Source organism: Oryzias latipes, chromosome 2, assembly GCF_002234675.1.
Source record: "Oryzias latipes chromosome 2, ASM223467v1".
Lineage (NCBI taxonomy): Eukaryota > Metazoa > Chordata > Actinopteri > Beloniformes > Adrianichthyidae > Oryzias > Oryzias latipes.
In genome coordinates, this window is record NC_019860.2 from 22106027 (window position 1) to 22127942 (window position 21916).

Consider the following 21916-nt stretch of genomic DNA (forward strand, 5'->3'; position numbering starts at 1 on the left):
GCCGGCGATCCCCATCGTCATAATGGATTTAAAAAAAAATGAGGAGTCACGTGACTCCTTGTTTACAGTACAGCGAGTCTCCATGTACCACCAAGTGGTTAGATTTGGTATTGCGATTTACGTAAAAATAGGAAATTTGTTTTTTAAATTAGGAAATTTTATGTGTTTTAATTACAGACATACATTTAAAAGACATATGTAAACATAAAACACTTTGATATTTATTTAGCAGACTCAAAAATAAATAAGAATGCAGTCAGAAATTAAATTTTAATACAAATTTTATTACACTTTGAACAAAATAAGGTCATGTTACGAAGCTTCAGGGGTTCCGTCGGGGATCTGAAAGCATCCCTTCATTTTATTTTGAAAATAAATGATTTGCTGATGACATACTAACGTTCACAGCAAGTTGGTCACAGCATTAATTTAAAAAAAACAAAACAACACCAAATAACACTATATACACAAGTCTAATCAACATTTGGAATCTCAAAATTAATTCACATCTGATGTAAGATTTGGCCACAAAAAAAACTGTTTTAAAAACACTTGACAACAGGGGGGCGTGTGAAGCTGGAGAGCGTACCTGCCTCAAAACACCTTCAGGGTTCAAACCTATGAGGAGAGACGACGGTCCCCTCCCTCTGATGCTAGGACAGAAGAGCATCAATACCTGCAGGTGTGAGGACCATGGCCTGCAGCAGGTCAGACAGAGACACGATGCCCTTGACCACGTCAGCCGTGTCCACCAGAACCAGCCTATGGACCTGAGAGGAGAAGGAAAGCACATTTTTATTATTTAACATTTTTCAAAGCAGATAAATCCCAGGACAACACAGACCTCAGCTTTGACTATGCGGTCTAAAATAGTTTCCAACGTTTCGTGGGGGTAGCACTTTATCACGCCCTCAACGTGACACGTGCGCCTGCGGACGGCTTCCTGCATTGTCATGTCCAGGTTGTTGTAAGTTTTCTGGGCTGCTAGGTTCTGTGGCGGAACCAGAAAGAAAAAAACAAAAATCCCAGATGATCTCAAGAGTTTCAGGAACCTCAGCTCACAAAAGCATCTTCTGCGGTACTCACAATGACGTCAAACCTTGAATAGAGCGCCACCACTTTACCTGAGGGGAGGAAGGAAGCAGACGCACTCAAGCAGCATTCTTCAAAAGCACGTGGACAAAACGGACAACCAGAAGACGACTACCGTGTCCGTCCACGACGGGGAGCGCAGACACCCGCCTTTCAACGAAAATGGAGAGGGCGTCATAAAGGGTGGACGTTTGCTGGACTGTGGCGATGTTGCTGAAGGTTCCGATCCCAAGCTCCTGGATCGGCCTCCGTATGAATCCGGGTCTGGGAAGTTTTTTCCCCTGGAAAAATAACAAAACCCAGTTTAAGTGTAGACTTCACAGTTATTTTAAGGCGTCTCTGCAGTCTTTAGTGGTCGCTTGCAATGCTTGTTTTTTTAAAATTCTTATCATATCAGGTTAATTGCTTCTGCAGACAGAAAAAAAGACAATCCAAAATAAATCCAGAGATGCAGAGTAAAAAAAAAAAAAAAAAGGCTAAATTTGATCTAAATATTCTTGCAAAGCTAAAAAGTAATCAATAGTTTAAAAAATGATCTATTTATATATATATAAACCTTGGAATAAATGCACGATTTGATGAAAATTACTGCAAAAAGCTGAAGCACAATGCTAAAACGTTAAGTGAGCTTAGAAAAGTGTGGTAAAGCTGAGCAATGATGCTATATTAAACACCAAAAGTCCTTTATCGATCCTAAACGAGAGAGAGAGAGAGAGAGACATTTAATTCTGTTATGTTAAACCCACAAACTTAAATCATCAACATAAGCATCGACACTGAACAATGTCAACATAAACATTGAGTAAAATTAACCATAAAAGGTGTTGAGTAAATCCAACGCTTATTTCCACGACCCTGATTACAAACATCACATCTACCAACAAATTGATAGAACCTTAAAAAAAATACCTTCTGGACTGAGAGAAGTCCAGAAGGTATTTTTATATATTTTGAATTTATACATTTTTTTAAACTGATATATGGAGTTTGCATTCTTCAGATCGTCGGATAATAAATTCCACATGTGGTTTTTAAACATATCTTGACCCCGAAAATCATAATTATTAACTTTAGCTTCAAACAAACTCAGTATTTTGGCAGGTACACATTGTATTTTTTAACTTTAAACATAAAGTACTGAGATCAACTAAATCCAAACATTTAAGTAACCTTAATTTTGGAAATATTTGTTTTGTGGATTGATTGTATGGAGAGTGATTTACAATTCTAATTGCTTTTTTTTTTTGCAAAATAAAAATAGGTTTTGTATTTGACTTGTAACTATGCCCCCAGATCTGTCAAATAAGGCATTATGAGAGAAAATATAGAATATAGATTATAGCTGTGTTTAAAATTACTTGACTTTATGGAAAACGGCTAATGATTTGGACAATTTAGAGAGAATGTGTGTTATGTGTGGTTTCCATGATAATTTATGATTCAAAATTACTCCAAGAAATGTTATTTAATAACATCCTCAATTATTAATTCAGAAAAGTTATGCAGTTTTCTATATACAAAATTTAATATACTAGGTTTTATTTATATTTAAGGACAGTTTGTGTCAAACCATTGTTTGATTATGGACAATTATTTTGTTATATCTGCAAGAAGCTTGTCCAGCTTATCTCCTGATAAATACAAAGTAGTGTCGTCAGCATATAAAACACAATTTAACAAATCAGAAACTTTACAAAGGTCGTTTATGTATAAAATAATATAGGACCCAAATAAACATACTGACATCTGTTAATAAGATAACTTTCTAACCAGGAATATGCTATTCCTCTGAAAGCATATTTCTGTAACCTACTAAATAACATAGTGGGATTTAAATGCTTATTGAAGATCAACAGAAACGCGGGAAGAAATATGATCAACCAGCTGCATTATGGGCATTCAAGTAGATCTGCCAGTCCTAAAACCATATTGATCCTCATGCAATAAATTAAACTTATCAATAAAGTTATTCATTCTTTTAACATAAAGTTTTTCTAATATCTCGGAGAAATGAGATGATAGTGAAATTGGTCTGTAATTTGTAAATAAATGGCGATCTCCATTTTTGAAAATTGGAATACATTTTGCTATTTGGAAAACTGCCCTCTTTAAAAGACATGTTAAGTATTTGAGTTAGTGGTTCAACAATGAACTCAATTGTGTTTTCAAATAATGACATATCAATGTCATTTCAATCTTTGGATCTTTTATTTTGAAGTTTTCTTACAATTTCTATTATTTCATTTGTACTAACCTCAGACACAAACATTGAAAACTTGTTTGGTTGGATTTTAAAGTTCTTGCAACTTCTTTATTGGCTCTTTTATTTCCATTGCAAGTTTATTTCCAACATTAGCAAAGTATTCATTTAATTCATTTGCAATAAGCCTTGGGTTTCTAATATGAATATCATCTTTAAAAAAAAAAAATTGGATTCTCTTGTTTTTTATTGATTCTGTTGGCTAATTTGTTTATTACTCTCCAAGTCTCGTGCATGTGTAATTCGTTTTGCTCAATTAAGTTATGATAATGTTTTTTTTATTTATTATATTCACCAATTTATTTGTTTTCATTTTTATATATTTATTTTCTGTTTCTTCGCTTATTACTTTTACAAACTGTCTGAATAGTGCATTTTTTTCTTTTTACAAGCATTTTCAGTACGTTTGTTTATCCAAGGCTTTTCATTATTTTAATTTTTTTTGACTAATTTTAATCATTGGACAGTTTAAATTATAAAGCTCTATGTATCGTTGCAGAAAGGCATCATAAGCTGCATTCACATTTGTAGAAACATAGATTTCTTTCCACGTTTAATTAAATAGAGCCATCCTAAATGAATCAATGTTATCAGGATTGCAACATCTTATAAATGTTTCCTGGGTCTGTGTATCGATTTAAATGTAAAAAAATTAAAAGTTAAACAATGGTCCAAAATTCTAAATTTAATGCTAAACAACTTTAATAAAAAAGAAAGACGGAAAAAGAATCATACATATTTAAAAAGCAGTAATCTAATTCTAAAAATGTTGAAGAGATGCTAGAGACAAACAATGATACATGCCCCGCCCTCACAGCCCCCTCCTCCAAAATGGCGGCTTTGTATCCATAGCAACCATTTTATTTTATGGTCCCCTGAGGGTGGCGAACAGGTCGATGCAACTTTTAGAAGAATTGGCTAAAGTGGAGTTTCGGATTTCCATAGCAACGGAAGTTTTTTGTTAGCCACGCCCACACTCTTGCTATACACATGTTGTATGTTATATTGTTTCATTCAGCGATTCACGTATTTTATTTTAAATCACTTTGAACAAATTGTGGTCATGTTTCTAGGCGACCCTTTAGGGATCACTGTCAAAAATTCATTTCAGCCGGGAACTTGGCGTGTAAAAATCTCGGCGAGATTTTGAGGAAGAATTTTGGCTCAGTCGTAAGAAAGTATTGAAGGAAAACAATCCGGTCCTCGCAGTCCAGGACCGCCGCAGGACAGAATTCATGGTGATTCTAAAGGCGAATTCAGCTTAAACAACAATCAGAAGAGCACTGGAGGATGTAGCAACATCTAAAATGTCAAAATAAAAGCTCAAAATCATGAAAAAGTAAAAATAAAAACATTGGAACGTTTTTAAATCCAAATGGTGATAAAAGATTTAGAAACATTGGTTATCACTGATGTGATTGATTTTTCTTACTTTTTTCCCCTATAGATTAAAAGTTACAAGTGAAATAAAAGTAACTGTTTAAACACCACATATAGGTGGCTCACAAAAATATGGAGGAACTTGAGAATTCTTTTGTGGGTGAGGATGTGCAGGACGTTTCCCGACTCCGGATCGATGACGGGCAGCCGGTGGATTTTGTATCTGAGCAGGGAATAGATGGCATCAAAGAGGCTGCAGCGGCAGAGGAAGAGAAGAAAAAAACAACCATAAAAATGAAACTCGTCATCTGAAGTTGATGCCACGCCCCCTTTGTGCTCACCTGGCCTCTGGGGAGACGCTGACGAGGAACTGACTGGAGTAACACAGGTAGACATCTGGAGGGAACACGAGAAGAGCTCAAATGGATTCAGCACAGACGCTGAGGTCATGTGGTTCACCTGTGCTGCTCATTTACTTTGAAAGGAATCACCTCTCCATGTCTCAATCTTGTGGCTTTCCAGTCCGTACATCTGGACCTTTGGACAGAAAAGATCATATTTAAATAGAAGCTTTCATAGTGTTTTATTCCCAACTAAATCAAATGAAAATTTTCAGGCATTTTTCAAGTAATAGAAGCAAAGAATATTGAAAAAAAAATAAAAGTGGCAGAAACATCTACAAAGATCAAAACCAGGAAATTTGAAGATTTAAAGTAGTAAAATAAATGTCATTGAAGCTAGAGGAGTCAAGAAAAAGGATTCAAATTGGATTTAAAACCACAAAAATGAAAAGTAAATAGTTAAAAATGAGCAACACAAAAACGAATGAATACAAGTCCACCAAGTTAACAAGTCAACTGATCTAAATCACACAATTAATAGACAACAAATAGACAAAAGATGCTAAATAATAATTGCTAAAAACTATAAACAGCTAAAAAAAAAGCTAATAATAAAAGCTTCAAAAGAATGTGAAATAAAATGCATTAATGAAACGAAAGTAAAAGACTTAAAATTTTAAAATTAAAGCAAAGAGAAAAACCTAATGATCAATAAAAATGTTGCAATTAAAAAAAAGCTTAGACAAAAAAAACAACAAATAGGTGTTAAATAATTCTACGAATTCTAAATGAAGTAAAACATCAATGCAATGAAATTCATGATTTATGATAGTCTGGTATTTATAGTTTGGAAAAAACCTCTACTGTGGGAAAAACTAAAAAAAAAGAAGGTCCATATTTATGATTTTCATCCAGACTCACCAAAGGGGATTTGTAATAACAGTGAAGGATGTTGATGAAATCTGTAATGGTCAACATTCCTGCAGCAGCAACATACAAAAAAAAAAAGGTTATAGCTTCAAAATGGGACACAATTGTGTCTTTTGGAAGATAAATCTTACCCACAAATCTTTGCAGCTTGCTGTCCCACAGCGGCGCTGCTCTTAAGCCGTTTGTCACCAAAGCGAAGAAGGCCGTCTTCACCTGAGAGGTGGAGGAAGTCATGGTGAGGTTCTGTTCACAACTCTGTCTCCTAAAGGTGTAAATAAAGTTGGGGTTTTTGTTGGAGGCTGGACTACAAGCCAGGGGATCCTCTGCTCTGATTTGTTAGGATGAGGAGGAAAAGTGAGATCTTTGATTTTTTTTCCTCCACAAATAAAAAGTTAGGAACTTTTCCAGCATGTTCATGTTCCTCCTCAGTCTCAAATGACTGCTTCGTGTCCCAAAAGTTCTCATTTTCCTTCTTTCCTGCACTGAAAGTTAAAGAGTGGAACATCTGGAGGAGCACGCATGACAGCAAAGATTCAGGAGATGTTGAGTGACACTTGAGGAAAAATATCCTTTTTGCCACAGATTATTTTGTCAAATTTAAGGGGAAAACCCATATTTTTCATGGACATAAATGGATTTTTGTGCCAAAAGTTGCTCCCACCTGCAAAGTTGTGTCAAAAATGACGAGTTTACAGCTGACTGGAATGGCGTCGTAGCAGCGGTGGCGTTTCATGAAGTTCATGTAGACGGCGGCATCCTCCTCCTCTTCTTCTGAGAAAAGACCGTCCCGTTAGCCAGGAGACGTCCCATGTGGACAAACGCAGAACGGAGACGTTTACCGTCTGGATCCACGGTCCCGCTCTTCCTGGGCTCCTCTGTGGAAGACGCCTGTGAAGAAAAAAACAAGTGGAAGAGGTTCCTCTAGCTCCAGGCGTTCCTTCAAACCACGGTCCTCCAAAGCGGCTTTTCACCTGAGGGTCGGGCTCCATGAGAAGGCTCCCGTCGAAGCAGCGAGCGCCGCTTTGTTGCGCTCTTCCTCGCAGCAGCTGGGGCTATATTAGGAGCTTCTCAGTGGTATGCATCAGGGTGAGGAAGAGGAGGGGCAGGAAGCTGGCGTTCATTCAAGGGGAGTGACGCTTCTTTTTTTTAATGATCCTAAAACCTGACACCTGCCTCCTTTTTGACCCTGGTTTCTATTAGTCATGGATATTTATGTTATTTCACAAATGGAAAGCAGAACTTTTAATGTGAAAAACTGTGAAGAAAAAAAAGTCAATCTGATGAACGAAAGGCTTTTATTTTTTTACAAACACTGCTGTTTTTACACCGTGTACAAAATCAAAGCTCTGTGCTCTAAAAGTGTCATCGTGATGAAGATAAAATGTTCTAAAACAGCCCCCCTTTTTGGCGCCCCCTGGAGGTGAAGATGAAGGCGAGTAGAACTGTGCAAATTCCAAACCATCAGACCAAAACAAAACAACAACCCAAAAACGCTGAAAGAGTCAGAAACTGAAACCAAATGGCGTGAAGCTAAACGTCTCCGAGGACAGAGTCTGAGGAGCGTCGATCAGTGCAGACAGACCTGTGAAAACGCAGGATGCAGAGAACCCCTTCAGGGGTCCGGACGACCCAAAACTCACCCACAAACCAACTTAAAAAGCAGCGCAACTCCCTCCGACTTTTACCCAAAGGGACGTCTTTCGTACGAGAAGCAGAAACGGGTCGATTCTAGAGCAGCTTTGTGGGTCACAACCGAAACTGAAACCCAGAGCTGGTGAGTCCATGTGTGCCGTTTCAATCGCCGGATGGAGTTTGAACCGGTTCCGACGCTCCTATGCGGGCATGAGCAGAGCCTGGACTTTGCTAACGGACGACTCGCAGTCTGGGAAGCCCGGGTGCAGCGGTGCTGACGGAAACCCCCCCAACCGAGAGTCCAGACGGGCCTGTGGAGGGAGCAGCCGCGTCGGGTCGTTGAAAGGGCCGTGAGGAAGCAGAACGGAACTGTTCTGAAACCCGAAACCGGAGAGAAGCCCGGAGCAGGACTGCCAGCGCTCCGTCTCAGGAAGTCCACGCCACAGACGCACCACCGAAGTCTGCTCGTCCTCCGACGAAGCGCCAAGTTCCCCAAGGGCGCCGGACCGACGGTTCAGACTCTTGTTGGCTAAAAGGCAGCAGGGCGGACGCTGAGACGGGCTCTTCGGGTGAACGGTGGGAGGCGGGAGCAAGCTGATCTCGTCCGGCAGAGGAAGCGGCGGCTGGTGACTTCTGGAGAGGTTGAGCTGGTGCAGCACGGCACTGGTGGCCATGAGAGTCGCCACGCTCGTTAGATACACCAGGCCGAGCATGCAGGACATCTGCAGACAAAGCATGGATGTTGGCTTTTAAAAACACAGCAGAACGCCGCTGCTGTAGCCGCCGGACAAGCCAACGACTTCATCCGTTCTGCCAAGGTGTCTTTTTAATTTATGTGGACGGGTACCGACTTCCAGCACCCACCCCAACCAAATTATCGGCCTCTTACCCCGTGGTCCCACGCCTTTGGAGTGTTGTGAACAGTTGGACAGGTTTTGCTGCCCTGTCCATTAAAGTGAAACTAAGCAGTGATTTTAAATATATTTGACAGACTTCTTGTCCAAAAGAAGGCAGGCAAACACCGGAAAACCTTTCCTGGTGTGACCCGGCTGATGCAGTTGGTGACTCAGCCCCTCCCACTTCCCCAAATATTCAAAGCACGGCTAATTAAAACTAAATACTTTCAAAATTTTTAATTATTTGCATTAAAACACTTTTTAATGCACTTTATTAGCATCTTTTTTATGTTTATGTTCTTTAAAATGGGCCTAATTAATGATCGTTTATGGGATGCTCATCATTTTTAGACAGTTCCAGAGGAATACAGGTGAGCAGATCCTTCGTTCTCACCTTTGTGAATTGCTGATAGATGGCCGTGAGGGTCTGACTCCACACCGTCTGCTCCAGCAGAACACACAGGTCTGTGTAGGTGAACCAGCCGCGCCGCAGTCCCTGCCGCTGCGCAACGCTGCACACCCAAGGAGAAACGTTACCACCGGGCGCCAAGATACGCCAATAGACTCGACAGCAGATCCTCAGACGTCTCACGCTGCATTTTTCAGAGTAGTTTGAAGTTTAGGGGACAAAAAGCTGAACACAAACCTGCTCTCCAGCTGACTCAACACGTCAAAGAAGTCTTTCGGTTCGGTGAAGAGGCTCCACTCCTGGAAAACACGACACCGGCCATGACACCAGGGACTTGAACCTTCATAAAACTGTTTGCATGCGTTTCACTCACAATGGCCTTCAGGAAATTCATCTCCAGGTTATTGATGGTCTCAACGTCCAGCTTGCCAGCTGCTCCCCATTCGTCATTGAAGACCTCCTCTTCCTCTCCTTCATCGTACAGGTATTTGCTGGCAACCATCTAAGCCCAAAGCAACAAACAAGGTTCTAAAAAGAGCAAAAACGGGGGAACTTTTCTTTTTGCTTACAATCTCAAACACATACCATAGAGATCAAGAACAGGTCAGAGGAGGAGATCTTCTGCAGGTATTCAGGGTTTCGATGTCGGAGCCTTTCGATGTAAACCAAAGCCAGCATCATGGCACAGGGCGAGATGCAGGCCTCCCTGGTTCCCAGGAGACACTCGTTTCAAGCACAACACCCACGGGGATTCGTAGATTTCAGATGTTTGACATTCGCTTCAACCAACCTGGCAACATGAGCAGCATATTTCTTCTGGAGCTTTCGAATCGGGCTCGGGGCGGACTTCTGGAAGATTTCAACGGCAATATCTGCAAAAAATAAATAAATAAAAGGCGTCTGACCGGGCCCAAACGACTGACACTATAATCTATTTATATGTAAACGTTATTAAATAAACATCAGTGTACAAATACAGCAAGAGTGCATAAAATATTTATTAAAATGTGATCAACTGTGAGCAACATGTTTTTGTCAATATTTATTTGATGTATTTGATTAGGAACAATGCACATAAATGATCATCATAGCAATCATTTTGTTGTAGTGTTTGGGGTTTTGTGCATCTTTTTTATAATTGCTAATGAGAATGGTGTTTAAAAGTCATTTTTATTCTCTAAAGCAATTATAAAAAAGAACATTAGTAACCACAATGTGTGTAATATTGTGTAAAATTGCTGTTATTGTTGTTATTTACATAGTTTTACAGATGTACATAAAGTTAGGGGAGTTTCACTCGTCTTGATTAAATCACTTAATACAGTTTTTAGTGAAAAGGTTTATCTCTGTTGCTTTTCATTTATAAATTGTTTTGCTATAATTTCAAATTATGACGTAATTCATATTACAAGATGCATACAAAACGATCGCTTTATTTATTAATAAAACTAACTAAAAAGGTGTGACAAAATAGGAAGTGTTACCTGTGACGGGTCCAGACAGGGCATCTAGAGAAACATCTTTGTCCAGACCATAATACAGTCTCTTCCTGACTCTTTCAGTCAGTCTTTCATGTCCAGGAAGAAACTAGAAAAGCAGAAAAAAAAGTTTCATAACGGATTGTTTTTCGGAATATTAGTTGGAGTAAACTCAAAGTAACTGATACTTGACAATAATTACATTTATAGAAGGCCCTTTTTTTGTTTTATTTTGTAAAATAGTAGTTATAACTTTATCAAGGAGAACACATCCGTAAAATCAATAAATAAAGCAAACGCAGGGTCAGGGATGGTCAGTATGATGCTAAACAAACAAGTGACAACTACCGTTAAGCTAACCCTGACAGGAAATAATAATTTCTCCTTATAGCTACAAAATTGTCACTAATTGAATTTAAACGCACGTATAACTTTAAAAAGAATTAAAGTCGTAGTTGATTTTAAGTTGTAACTCGGTTAGAAAGTGTCTGAGTTAGGTAATCTAGCTCATACGATTAGCTAACACAGCTAGCACTGCATTTAGCTTAGCTTAGTACCGTAAACTCTTGGAAGTCCGAAAACTGAAACATGTTTTCGTTAAATAAAGCGTTGAAATCCATGGTCGACTAAAGTTTTGATCATTAGTCCTCAAAAGGCGGTAGAAAAGTACGCTCCACCCGGTTCTGGTCCCGCAAAGCTATAGATCCAAACACGCCCTGACCGGCGGGGACTGCGAGTGACGTCAGAGGCTGCAGTTTGTTTGCCTCCTTTTTTGTCGAAGGAGACTCGCGCTCCACCAGCAGAGGGGGCTGTGCAACGCACCTTCAAAACTGCAAACTTTATGAACAAAACAAACAAGAACAAAAAACAAATTTAGACTGAACTCAAAATATCTCAAATTAGATATGTAAATTGGGCTTTTTGTCCCTTTTATTAAATTAAATAAATATGTCTTTAATTGGAATGAATTTCTATAAACTTTATATATTCTTTATAAATATCTTCTGACAAATAAGCCTACATGTTGCATAACAAATGATGATGACCTTGGAAGTCACTTATGTCAACACATAAATATAAATTATGTTTGACATTTTACATAGAAATGAACCATACAATGTTTTTCAGCGTAAAAAAAATAGTCCAAAAAAGAAATAGCAATTCGATTTTTCGCACTTTTTTTTAAATTTTCTTGAAATTACAAGATATGTCATAAAGCCACTGTAGAAACATGAAACACACCTTTATTGAGGTAGACAAAGACTAACAGCACATAATGATTAATTTAAAGGTTTTAACTAAATAACATTTTCAGTGCAAATATAAGAAGTTGCTTACTTTGCAAAAAGAAACGAAAAAAAACCTCACCAATAAAAGAAAATGATGTCTCTTGTCTTGGTGCAGACTCCTAAGATAAGTTCATTTAAAAAAATAAATTAATAAAAAAAAACATTTATTGTGCATGTTTTAGCAAAGTCAGGGTCTGAAATTATCTTGCAACATTTTATCTTTTGAAAAATAAAATAAAATAAAATGTCGGAGCAACAGCAGCTTTAGTTCGTTTAGCAAAAGTCTCTATTCAAATTTTGATCTACAAAATTTCCGCTTTCACACCAAATTCTCTCACACAAAATGTGTTCTTTTTCTGTAAAAAAACCCAAAAAATCACTTTTTAATACATTGCTTAGGCATGGACACATTTAAATGTACTTTCTTTACTCAATTATGTCTGAGAAGGACTTATTTAAGTTTCCCTGGGAAGTAAAAAAAAACAAAAAAGGGCTAAAACAATAACAAAACAACGTCAAAGCCGCATGCAGTCAAAAATAAAAATACAATGAGAGAACTAATTCTGACGAGCCCGTTTTAAAAGGATTTGTTCCTCACTTTTTGCTCTTTTCTTTCCTGTTTTACAAACAGGAAGTGAATAAAAGCATACATCAGTGTATAGCGTTGCTCACTTTATTCATTTTTTTAAGGCACCATCCCTTTTCCCCTTAAACCTGTAATTGCACTGCTATTTCGTTAAGCCTAAAATAAATAACATTCCCTAAATACCAGCTGTGTGTGATGACTTTAACAAGTAAAAAATCTTTTCTTTAGCTGGGATGTCAGAGGTTGCCAGAGGTGGTGGACGGCGGCTGCAGCTTCTCAGACGTGCAGTCTTTGGCTTCAGTGTCTGACCCGGAGTCGGCGTCCTGGGCCTGCTGCTGCTTCAGCCACATGTCTGCGTACAGACCTCCCTTCAGCAGCAGCTCCTCGTGTCTTTGACGGAAAGGCAGCGGTTATCCACGGGTGAAAACACAAGCAGGTCAGCTTTGGTTAAAGACACCTACCGGCCTCGTTCGGCGATCCGACCTTCGCTGATGACCAGAATCTGATCCGCTCCGATGATGGTGGACAACCTTGAGTTAAGAAGAAAAAAAAAAAGGTTTTTGGTGAATAAAAACAACCAAAATGTCAGTTTTCTTGGGGGAAAAGAAAGAAAATATTCTGTTTTACCTGTGAGCAACAACAATTGTAGTGCGAGTAGCGCAGACTTTAGTCAGGGACGCCTGGATGTTGCGCTCCGTCTGCGTGTCCAGAGCAGATGTAGCCTAAAAAGACATTTTGTTGTTCAACTACAAATAAATAAAGCTAACACGATTTGAATGGTCCTTAAACTCTGTACAATTACAGCACACTGACCCTTGAGCTTGTAAAAGACTCAAATGTTTGGAACTTAGTGATGCTTTTTTATTCACTTTTGAAAAACTTGAAGCTAAGTTTAAATTTAAGTAAAGTAAAAGAAGCAAGGGGTTAACAGACACATTCAAACTAAACTTAAACAATTTCAATCACCAAACAGAAATAAAACATTTTTCTTCATGTTACATTTTTGATTTAGAAAAAAGAAAAAAACAAATAAAACGTTAGCATGTTTACATTTTTGTGTTTAAAATTAAACTCCTAAACGTGAAGATAATGTTGGTCTTTTTTGTTTAAAATGTACCAAGCAGGATGGGACTATATTTTTGTTTGCACAAACATACAAAAAAAAAAGTAAAACTAAATTACCGTTTAGCAAAAAATGTCTTTATTTGGTTTTTGAGCGGTTACTTAAATACGGATTTTAATAAACAGGAGGGGAAAAACGACTTCCTGGGCAACTTTTCTAAAAAAAAATTTTAAAAAGTATCGCAACTTTTAGGAAAAACAGCGACAACTTCTCATTTTTTGTGCCTGAATTATTACAAAAAATTCACGTGAGATCATGGAGAGACTGTACATCAATACAGACTACAAATGTTTTTTTTTAAATTGGTTGGTGGCGTGCCGTGGGACAAAAAGGACAAAAAGTGTCCCTTGGCTCAAAAAGGTTAAAAAGACAAACAAACACTGCTGTAGAGAATCCAGTCGTTTTTTGGTTTGTTTTTTCAAAATAAAACTCCCTTCAGAATCAGAAAATAAGGAAAATAGAAAAGAATAGTTTTTTTTCTCCCTGCAGCTCAACTGTCTGCAGCCTGGGGGGGGTTTGGGACCTCTTATGTAGAGAATTAGATAAGTTAATGAGGTTAATTTTTTAATTGCATAAGTCCCAATTGCGGTTATGATGTCATTAGAGGGCAAAGTTTGTGTCAACTTTTGCTGCAAGTCACTTTATGTTTATTAGGTCACATAGCAGTTCTTTGCCTTCTGGAAAAGTCAGAATTAGTAACAAACAACCCAAAAAGAGCCAGATACCTCGTCCAGCAGGATGATCTGCGGCGCTTTGAGGATGGTTCTGGCTATGGCCACCCTCTGCTTCTCTCCTCCACTCAGCTTCAGACCTCTCTCCCCCACCTGCGTGTCATAACCTGCCGGAGAAGTCGAAATGAAAACAGTGGCGCGGCCAAAGCGGACCTCAACGAGGAAGCGGACTCTAACCGTCGGGGAAGGTCATGATTTTGTCGTGAATGTCTGCGGCCATGGCCGCCTCCTCCACCTCCTGGTCGCTGGCGGAGATGCGGCCGTAGCGGATGTTCTCCCTGATGGTGTCGTTGAAGAGGACCGTGTCCTGGGGGACCACGCCCACGTGCGCCCGCAGAGACGTCTGCTTTACCTGCCGAGGACGAGCCACAAGTCATCCAGCTTGTTTTTTTAACCCTTGAATCGGCTTCTTCTGCTTCCAGCAGGCGGAGGAATCTGTTTTCCATCTCTGGAGCATCTCCTGTAATTCCCACTTATGCACAAATATATAAAATTATCCTGCAAAAAGCTGCGATGGCGCATAAATAAAGTGCAGCACATGAAGCAAAGCGGTCGGGTTAAATCTGAGACATTTACACATTTCTATAAAAACAACAGAGTTTATGTACTAACAGTAAGACGAAGCGTCTCCACTCAAATCATCTCAAACTAATCAAGTCTGTCATTCAACCATGCAAACAACTAAATTAACGTTTTCTTGAATATTTTAGAAATTGAAAACTATTTCAGTAAATAAAAGCATTTTAAATAAATAAAAACTACCGGTACCTTAAAGTAGTTTTAAAGCAAGTATATCTGAACATAAGTTTAATTTACTCAGAAAGATGATAAAATATAAGAAAAGGTGCATAAAAAAGTATGAAAGAAAATTATTTACTCCTACACTTCGGAAAAGTTTCAAATTAGATTTTTTCTTTTATTGTGAAAATCCAACCAAACCAAATTGTTCAGCCGCTAAACATCCAAAGAAAAAAAACAAAAAAACATTGGGGTTTAATATAATGGCATATTTATAGCACGATTGTAATGTAATGTTTATGAGTTTGATCTTTTCCTTCAAAATAAGAGCAACATTTTCTTCTGGAGTTGTGAATGCAGCACAGCCAGGTGCTCTTACTTTGGCGATATCCTGACCGTCGATGCGGATGCATCCTCCCTGAACGTCGTAGAAGCGGAAGACCAGGCGGATGATGGTGCTCTTTCCCGATCCGGAGGGCCCCACCTGAACGCATCGAACATCAGAAGAGATGAGAACAAAAACACAGAAGAGGAGGAGGACGGGCAAATTCCGGCTCACCAGCGCCACCGTCTGTCCCGGGAGCACGGTGAAGGACACGTCCCTGAGGATTTCCTTCCTGGAAGAAGCAGAGGGTCAGGTTTAGCGGGGTGAGCGCCGGCGCCCGGTGTGGCGGACAGGCAGAGGTGGACCGACCCGTTTGTGTAGCTGAAGTAAACGCCGTCGAACTCCACTTTCCCCAGTTTGAACAGCAGATTCCCGGCGTTCACCTCGTCGTTCACCTGCAGGTCAACAGGTCGGTGAGCACGGAGCAGCTGAGGCCACCGCGTTGGCCCTGAAGACGCATACGTACCTCCTGATCTTCCTCAAAAAGCTTGAACATACTTTCCATGTCAATAAACGATGTTTGGATCATTCTGTGAAGCACCAACACTTTAATTGAGACACAGACGTTTGTAAAAAAGCGACGATTTGGAGGTTGTTGTTTTTTTTATTCGTACCTGTAGTACGTTCCGAACCAGTTCAGAGGGGTGTAAAGCTGGATGATGTAGGTGCCGAAGAGAACGAAATCTCCAACCTGACACCAGAGCGGTTGCAATTAAGGCGCCACAACAACAACAACAACAACAACAGAAAAACACGCTGCCACGTTTGAGCCGTGCGATCACCTGGAATTTTCCCTCGGTGACAAAGTAAGCGCAGAGCAGCGACCCGGCCAGCAGTCCTGACCCGATGATGACGTTCTGCGTCTGGTTCAGCATGGCCAGCGAGGCCTGAGTCTTCCACTCTGACACCTGGGAGCGCAGAGAGAGAGAGAGCGTTATAAGCCATCATGACTCAGCAGAACCGGTGTGGGGACCAAAACTGTTTGGCCTGCAGTAAATGTTCGGGGACTAATGATGACGTCACCCTACTTGATTGGCTGTGCGTTGGTCCGACGACGTGTACGAAAGTGATCGGTGCGGACTGATTATGGTACGACCGTAGAAGAAGAAATTACGTGTTTAGTTGTAGACAAACAAAGCTGCGGCGTAGAGCGAGATGATCTTCTAAACGTGCTTTTATTATCGTTATGATTATTATTAAGTGCCTGTTTGCTTATAGTTTTTTAAAATGAAGAAGTTACCCCGCTCGTGTGGAGCAGTGGGTTGATATCTTTTTACAAAGTGGCAAAATCTCTCTATAAACACTACAAAGAATAATGTCACACACGACTTAAGACGGAAAAGATCTTTAAGCTACAAAAGGAAACGTGAAATGAAACCATGTGGAGCCCGTGCAGATCTCAACACAACGTAGTTTGTCCAAGTGGGGCTACCGTAGTGGGACGTCATCGTTAGTGTCAGGCCCCCCGAACACTTATTGCAGGCCGTACGGTTTTGGTACCGACACCAGCTGTCAGCGTCAGGACAAACCTGGTACTTCAGGATGGCGTCCTCGAACCGGCTGACCTCGTAGTTTTCTGCGTTGTAGTATTTGACCTGATTGGAGAAGAAATGCTTCAACTTTGCATCAGGGGTCAAATATTTGAAAGCAAAAACAGGATTTGTACCGTCTCAAAATTTAGCAAAGAGTCCACAGCTCTGGTTTTGGTGAGGTTGTCCATCTGATTCATCTCTCGTCTGTACTTGGTTCTCCACTCGGTGATGATGATGGTCAGAGCTGGGAGACACCCGGGTTTAACTTGCGTTCAGACATTAAACAAACAAACAAACAAACAAACAAACAAACAAACAAACAAACAAACTCCTGCAGGACTCACTGAGGTAGAGAGCCATGCAGCAGAAGACGATGAGGCCGAACCAGGCGTTGAAGTACGTGATGAAGTAGATGATGGAGATGACGATGTCGGCGATGGTCGGGAAGATGCTGAACACGATGTAGCTGCGAGGAGGCAGAAAAATTCAGGCCACCAATGAGAAGTCTATGTGAATCCTCGCATTTCAATCAAACTTTATTTATATAGGACTTTTCATACAAAAGCACAAGACATTAAAACAAGACCATATAAAAACAAGCACAAAAATAAAATAATAAGGGCCTCCTCCCCATACCCACACAAAGGTACAAAAATAAGGTAAATTAAAATAAAGCATAAAATTCATAAAACAAGATAAAATGGATAAATAAAAGTAGTAAACTTAGCTAAAAGTCAGGTTATAAAGATAGGTTTTGAGCCTTTTCTTAAAAGCATTAATGCTCTCTGCGGCTCTCAGGTCGTCTGGCGGACTGTTCCATAAACGGGGACCATAGTTTTGAAACGTAGGTTTTGGTTTTGACAGCTGGAACGGTTAACGGACCAGTTCCAGAGGATCTCAGGGTCCATACTTTACTAAAAGATCTGAAGAAGGTGCAAGACCGTTAGGACGCTTAAAAACGGTTCAAAGTGTCTTAAAATCAATCCTGAAGCATGTGTGGAGCCAATGCAGGGGTTTTAAAACTGGCGTGATGTGAGCCCGCCTCCTGGTCTAGGTGGGAACTCGTGCAGCAGAGTTCTGGAGGAGCTTAAGGTTCTCCAGATGTGTGCATCTGCCTGCAAAAGTCTGGCGTTACGCATGCTCTGAGGCTCTCTACTTTCAGAATGGGACGTTAAATTAGCAAAAGTGCCAAACTGATCATGAAGGAGAAATTGTGAATTTTTTCTTCTATGATGCCAAGTCTTATCGGAATAGAGCTGGAAGAAGAAGAAGAAGAAGCCTGGAGGAAGATTCGCACCACCGCGACATTTCCAACCGCGCGAGCACTGGGTAGCATGAACACCATACGATAAAAGCGCGTTCGACAAATGCCCGTTGAGCGCGTCACGTGCTGGATTTGGCGAGCCCGGACGCCTCACCTCAGCAGGCTGTTGATGGAGCTGGTGCCGCGGTCGATGCTCCTCAGCACGTCGCCGGTTTTACGGCCCAGGTGCCAGCGCAGAGAGAGGGAGTGCAGGTGGGCGAAGAGCTGCACCTCCACCACCCGATTGGTGAACTGCTGCACCCGGATCCACAGGAAGGTGCGGATGTTGCTGACGAACCCGGAGGACCCTGAGCGGAGAAACAAAACAAAGAAACCATCAGATGAGCGTCACGGTGGCTTCAGAACGGAACTTCTGCGAAGCTTCACCTGCGCCTCCGCCCTGCAGGAGCTTGAGCAGGACGTAGATGCAGACGATGGTGGCCACACTCCTCCAGCTGCTGCCGTCAGTCAGCGCATTAACTGGAAGACAGATCAGATGTTCTCGTATGAAGCTGAAGGCCACAGGTTCTTCGTCGAGTCTCCGTTCTCTCACCAATGTTCTTGTAGTAAATCGGTACAAAGACGTTGATGGCCCGCTCGACTCCCAGCAGCCCTAAGCAGAGGAGGACAAGCATCTGGAGGAAGACGTTCCCCCGAGGCCACATGTAAGGAACCAGCAGGCGGACCTTCTTCCTGAAGCCCTGCCAGGTGGAGAGGTTCTCCTCCGTTCTCCCCAGTAAGCTCTGCACAACCAAAAAGCAGAAGGTCGGGGAGCCGGTTCCAGGCGGGTCAAACTGACGGGTCTGCGGCCTCGAACCTGAGCGCTGGCCTCCACGTCGCGCTCGTCTTCGTTTATCAGGAGCATGTAGGGTCTGCGGGGCAAACCCGGAGCTCTGAGGCCGATGAAGAAGAGCAGCCCGGCGCCGCTGTAGCGGATCAGCCACAGAGCGAACTGCACCTGGGAGGAGGAAGCACATCAAAAAAGACGTTAGGACAAGAGGAAATGTCCCCCAAAACACCAAGAAAATCCTTCTCAGAACCTCCAGAAGTAAAAATAAATAAATGAGAAGCTTTAAATATGTTTAAAAAAAAACCAGTTTACTTAAGTTTAATAAAATACTTTTGAATAAAACCTCAAAACTTAAAAAATCTATACACATTTAATTGTATTTTTTGTTAGAGCTTAAAAAAAAAAATCCTAAAAACTTTTATTTTGAAAATATTTGTATGCTCTTCAAACGAGTCGCTTCCTTATAAACTAATTCTTTCAGAAATGAAGACTTCAAAATAAATGATGCACTCCCATTGATCAGATTTAATGTACATAAAATCAAAATAAATATTATAAAATACATTTAAAAAGATTAACGCAAAGTTTATAGAAAGGAAAGTGACATGTCAGTGATAATACGATAGTTAATAAACAGTGTAAATGTAAAAAAAAAAACAAAATGTTATTTTTAAAACATAGAACAAAAATCCACTTTCAGTTAAACTAATTTTTAAAGCTACTATTGCTTAAAATAGAAAAATCAAAACAATAGCATATGCCTATTGTTAAATTTACGTTTGTACAGTAAAAAAATTATAATAATTTACGTAAAGATTATCTGATCATATCAAATTAAAAATGTCTGAATGTTTCAACTGTTTTTCATTCCAAACTGTGAAATTTTGGCATTCTGTGCACAATTGCACCATCTTGTGTTCACTTAAAAAACTACAAGTTACACAAAAATTAAAAGAAATAAAGTTTTTGTCAATAAAGTTATCTCAAAATGCTGCTTTTAGCGGTTTTTATGATTTTTTTCTGCAGCCTTTTAATTAAAATAAACACAAATCAATAAGTAAGTGCAAGTAAAGTGACTATCCTCTGACATCTTTATTCAAAAGTACTTTAAAACAAAACCGTAAATCAAAAATAAAAAAGTTTTAAAGAAAGGTTAAAATGGGGCAGAAATTTGGGAAAGAAGCATGACTCAGCATGACTTGTTGGATTGAGGAAATACAATAGACATTTTATAATTGAAAAAAAACTGTCGAGTCATGCTGTAAGCTCTGTAAACAAAAAGGTGACTCGAGGTGGGAGGAGCCTGTGTCTCTTAAGATTGTGATTGGTTTACACGATGGAAGCCCAGTAATGACTCAGCAAAACACCAAACTAGTCCTGTGTAGGTGCTGTGTGGGTGGACTGGTCGCATAGCTCAAAGAGGAGTGTTTCCAAACCACCCGAACCTCTTTACCTGCAACAAAGCTCATCAGGAGGTCAAAGGGCATTCATGTATGAAGTCAAACAGTGCAGGTAAATCCCTCACCTGGTGTTCTGTGGTGTCCAGGCCCCACCACCAGTGAGGGCTGTACCAGGAGACAAAGGCCAGGTTCTCCGCCGCGAACGCCACAGCCCAGAATGCCAGCAGGGCGCCGCTGTGGCCCCGGGTGCGGTCCATCAGCAGGGCCCTCCTCCTCTCCACCCGCAGCAGGGCGAAGGCCCAGCCCCACGCCAGCACGTAGAAGCAGCCGTTCAGCACCGCATACCCGGGCAGCTCGGCCGCGGTGGCGGCCCGGTACACCGTCCCGCCCAGGGACTGCAGCCCCAGCAGGACCGTCACGGCCAGCTGGAAGCCGTAGAGGCGGGAGCGCGGGATGAACTTGGGCTCCATCGTTGTGCCGTACTTCTGGTAGAAGACGCAGTGGATGGTGCCCAGGAAGATGGCGATGGTCAGCAGGATGGTGGGGACCAGGGTGAAGTAGAAGCAGGGGGAGATGCCCTCATCCACCCAGGTGATGGAGATGGGGGAGTTGACCTCACAGTAGCTCTGCAGGACCACCATGGCTGCACCTGGGACAGGAAGTAGTCAGATTACACACAAAAAACGCCCTATTTAATGCTCTAAATATAGAGCATTTATAGCTATCAAAATCTCGCAAAGATTGTGGGTAATGTAGTTCATTAAAGCAGGCAGTCTAAACACTGTCTCTACTGCTATAAAACACAAAAGGAGGCACACAGAAACCGGAAAGTAAACATTACCTTTATAGTAGAAGTTGACGTAAAGGTGTAAGTAATCCCCGACAGCAAAAGAGGTTAATCCAGGTCAGCGCACGAGCGTCTCCTCGTTTCAAACTAGTCGAATGCGGTCAAAAGAGAGCGTTATCTGCGGTTAAACCTCGCGAAATAATGGCATACATGGTTATCTGCACACACAGCCAAGCGCCCGCAGTCATTTAAACGAGGGTTGTCCTTGTGGCGCCTGTGTTAAACAACGGACGCGTTACGTAAGCGCGGTCCAACGTCTGACGTCACACGCTGCATTTTGGCTCCCCCTAAAGGACGACGTCGGAGTTGACAATTGAGACATTTTTTTAAACGAACAGGGTTGCTAATAAATGACACATTTTAGACATGAAAGCCATGAATGACATACAATCATTCACGCAACATATAAACTAAATTATATACATATTTGACACGTGTTAAAAAGAGTACATTAGACATTGGCCAACCATTTATTTTATATTTTTCATTTTTAAAAAATAATTCTAACTAAAATGGAGATAAATATGTTAAGCTTTTTCTATATTTGTCCTATATCGGCCCTTTTATTATATCTTTTTGATTTCTCATCTTTTTCAATACTAATTTATATAAATACTGATGTCACGTGTGTTGTTGTATTATATGTAATAAAATACAAATGAACAAATAAACACTGTTTTAAAAAATTAAAAAATCTAGGTACAATGTAAGTATGAATACTCCGAACATGCAATGCAGTCAAATGCAGAACGAAAAAAAGAAGGCTTTTTTCAT

At 40.6% G+C, this 21916-nt stretch overlaps 3 protein-coding genes across 6 annotated transcripts; all 3 read right to left on the minus strand.

Moving 5' to 3' along the window:
* Positions 1-263: 263 nt before the first annotated feature.
* Positions 264-7112, minus strand: LOC101163796 (5'-AMP-activated protein kinase subunit gamma-1). Of its 3 annotated transcripts, none has more exons than XM_011485220.3 (12): positions 6975-7110; positions 6843-6891; positions 6665-6774; positions 6135-6216; positions 5995-6053; positions 5209-5269; positions 5074-5128; positions 4859-4985; positions 1208-1373; positions 1087-1124; positions 845-991; positions 264-770 (listed from the first exon to the last, which is right to left on the minus strand). In XM_011485220.3, the coding sequence occupies exons 1-12, from the start codon at positions 6990-6992 to the stop codon at positions 654-656; spliced, it is 1029 nt and encodes a 342-aa protein (XP_011483522.1). In that variant the 5' UTR covers positions 6993-7110; the 3' UTR covers positions 264-653. The 3 variants fall into 3 exon arrangements, with proteins under 3 accessions (XP_011483522.1, XP_004066767.1, XP_011483526.1); XM_004066719.4 differs by having other exon boundaries at positions 550-770; positions 5224-5269; positions 6975-7112; XM_011485224.3 differs by having other exon boundaries at positions 550-770; positions 6665-6771; positions 6975-7111.
* Positions 7113-7281: 169 nt separating this feature from the next.
* On the minus strand, positions 7282-11159 carry cnppd1 (cyclin Pas1/PHO80 domain containing 1). The gene is made up of 8 exons (XM_004066606.3): positions 10976-11159; positions 10425-10527; positions 9731-9812; positions 9526-9646; positions 9314-9442; positions 9178-9239; positions 8926-9043; positions 7282-8357 (listed from the first exon to the last, which is right to left on the minus strand). The coding sequence occupies exons 1-8, from the start codon at positions 11036-11038 to the stop codon at positions 7836-7838; spliced, it is 1200 nt and encodes a 399-aa protein (XP_004066654.1). The 5' UTR covers positions 11039-11159; the 3' UTR covers positions 7282-7835.
* A 420-nt stretch (positions 11160-11579) lies between these two features.
* abcb6 (ATP binding cassette subfamily B member 6 (Langereis blood group)) lies at positions 11580-21381 on the minus strand. Of its 2 annotated transcripts, none has more exons than XM_011485235.3 (20): positions 21144-21381; positions 20421-20945; positions 18923-19063; positions 18659-18848; positions 18493-18585; positions 18221-18413; positions 17147-17268; positions 16937-17046; positions 16800-16865; positions 16053-16178; positions 15885-15961; positions 15737-15800; positions 15580-15665; positions 15445-15502; positions 15265-15369; positions 14325-14499; positions 14142-14254; positions 12921-13015; positions 12755-12823; positions 11580-12683 (listed from the first exon to the last, which is right to left on the minus strand). In XM_011485235.3, exons 2-20 carry the CDS (start codon positions 20934-20936, stop codon positions 12530-12532), a joined length of 2553 nt encoding a protein of 850 aa, XP_011483537.1. In that variant the 5' UTR covers positions 20937-20945; positions 21144-21381; the 3' UTR covers positions 11580-12529. The 2 variants fall into 2 exon arrangements, with proteins under 2 accessions (XP_011483537.1, XP_011483533.1); XM_011485231.3 differs by having other exon boundaries at positions 20421-20944; positions 21137-21381.
* Positions 21382-21916: the final 535 nt, after the last annotated feature.

What these genes read in the sequence shown, in the direction of transcription:
- LOC101163796 (XM_011485220.3), bottom strand. An exon ending in CAAGCTGCAAAGATTTGTGG is followed by an intron (nt 6,054 to 6,134) that starts GTAAGATTTATC and finishes TTGCTGCTGCAG; the next exon opens with GAATGTTGACCATTACAGAT. An exon ending in CCCCGTCGTGGACGGACACG is followed by an intron (nt 1,125 to 1,207) that starts GTAGTCGTCTTC and finishes TCCTCCCCTCAG; the next exon opens with GTAAAGTGGTGGCGCTCTAT.
- cnppd1 (XM_004066606.3), bottom strand. Translation starts at nt 11,038, where the DNA reads ATGGATTTCAACGCTTTATTTAACGAAAACATGTTTCAGTTTTCGGAC. An exon ending in CGGACTTCCAAGAGTTTACG is followed by an intron (nt 10,528 to 10,975) that starts GTACTAAGCTAA and finishes CTGCTTTTCTAG; the next exon opens with TTTCTTCCTGGACATGAAAG. An exon ending in TTGAGTCAGCTGGAGAGCAG is followed by an intron (nt 9,044 to 9,177) that starts GTTTGTGTTCAG and finishes TTGGGTGTGCAG; the next exon opens with CGTTGCGCAGCGGCAGGGAC.
- abcb6 (XM_011485235.3), bottom strand. Translation starts at nt 20,936, where the DNA reads ATGGTGGTCCTGCAGAGCTACTGTGAGGTCAACTCCCCCATCTCCATC. An exon ending in TGGACACCACAGAACACCAG is followed by an intron (nt 19,064 to 20,420) that starts GTGAGGGATTTA and finishes TCCTCCTCCCAG; the next exon opens with GTGCAGTTCGCTCTGTGGCT. An exon ending in ACAATTGTTGTTGCTCACAG is followed by an intron (nt 12,824 to 12,920) that starts GTAAAACAGAAT and finishes TCTTAACTCAAG; the next exon opens with GTTGTCCACCATCATCGGAG.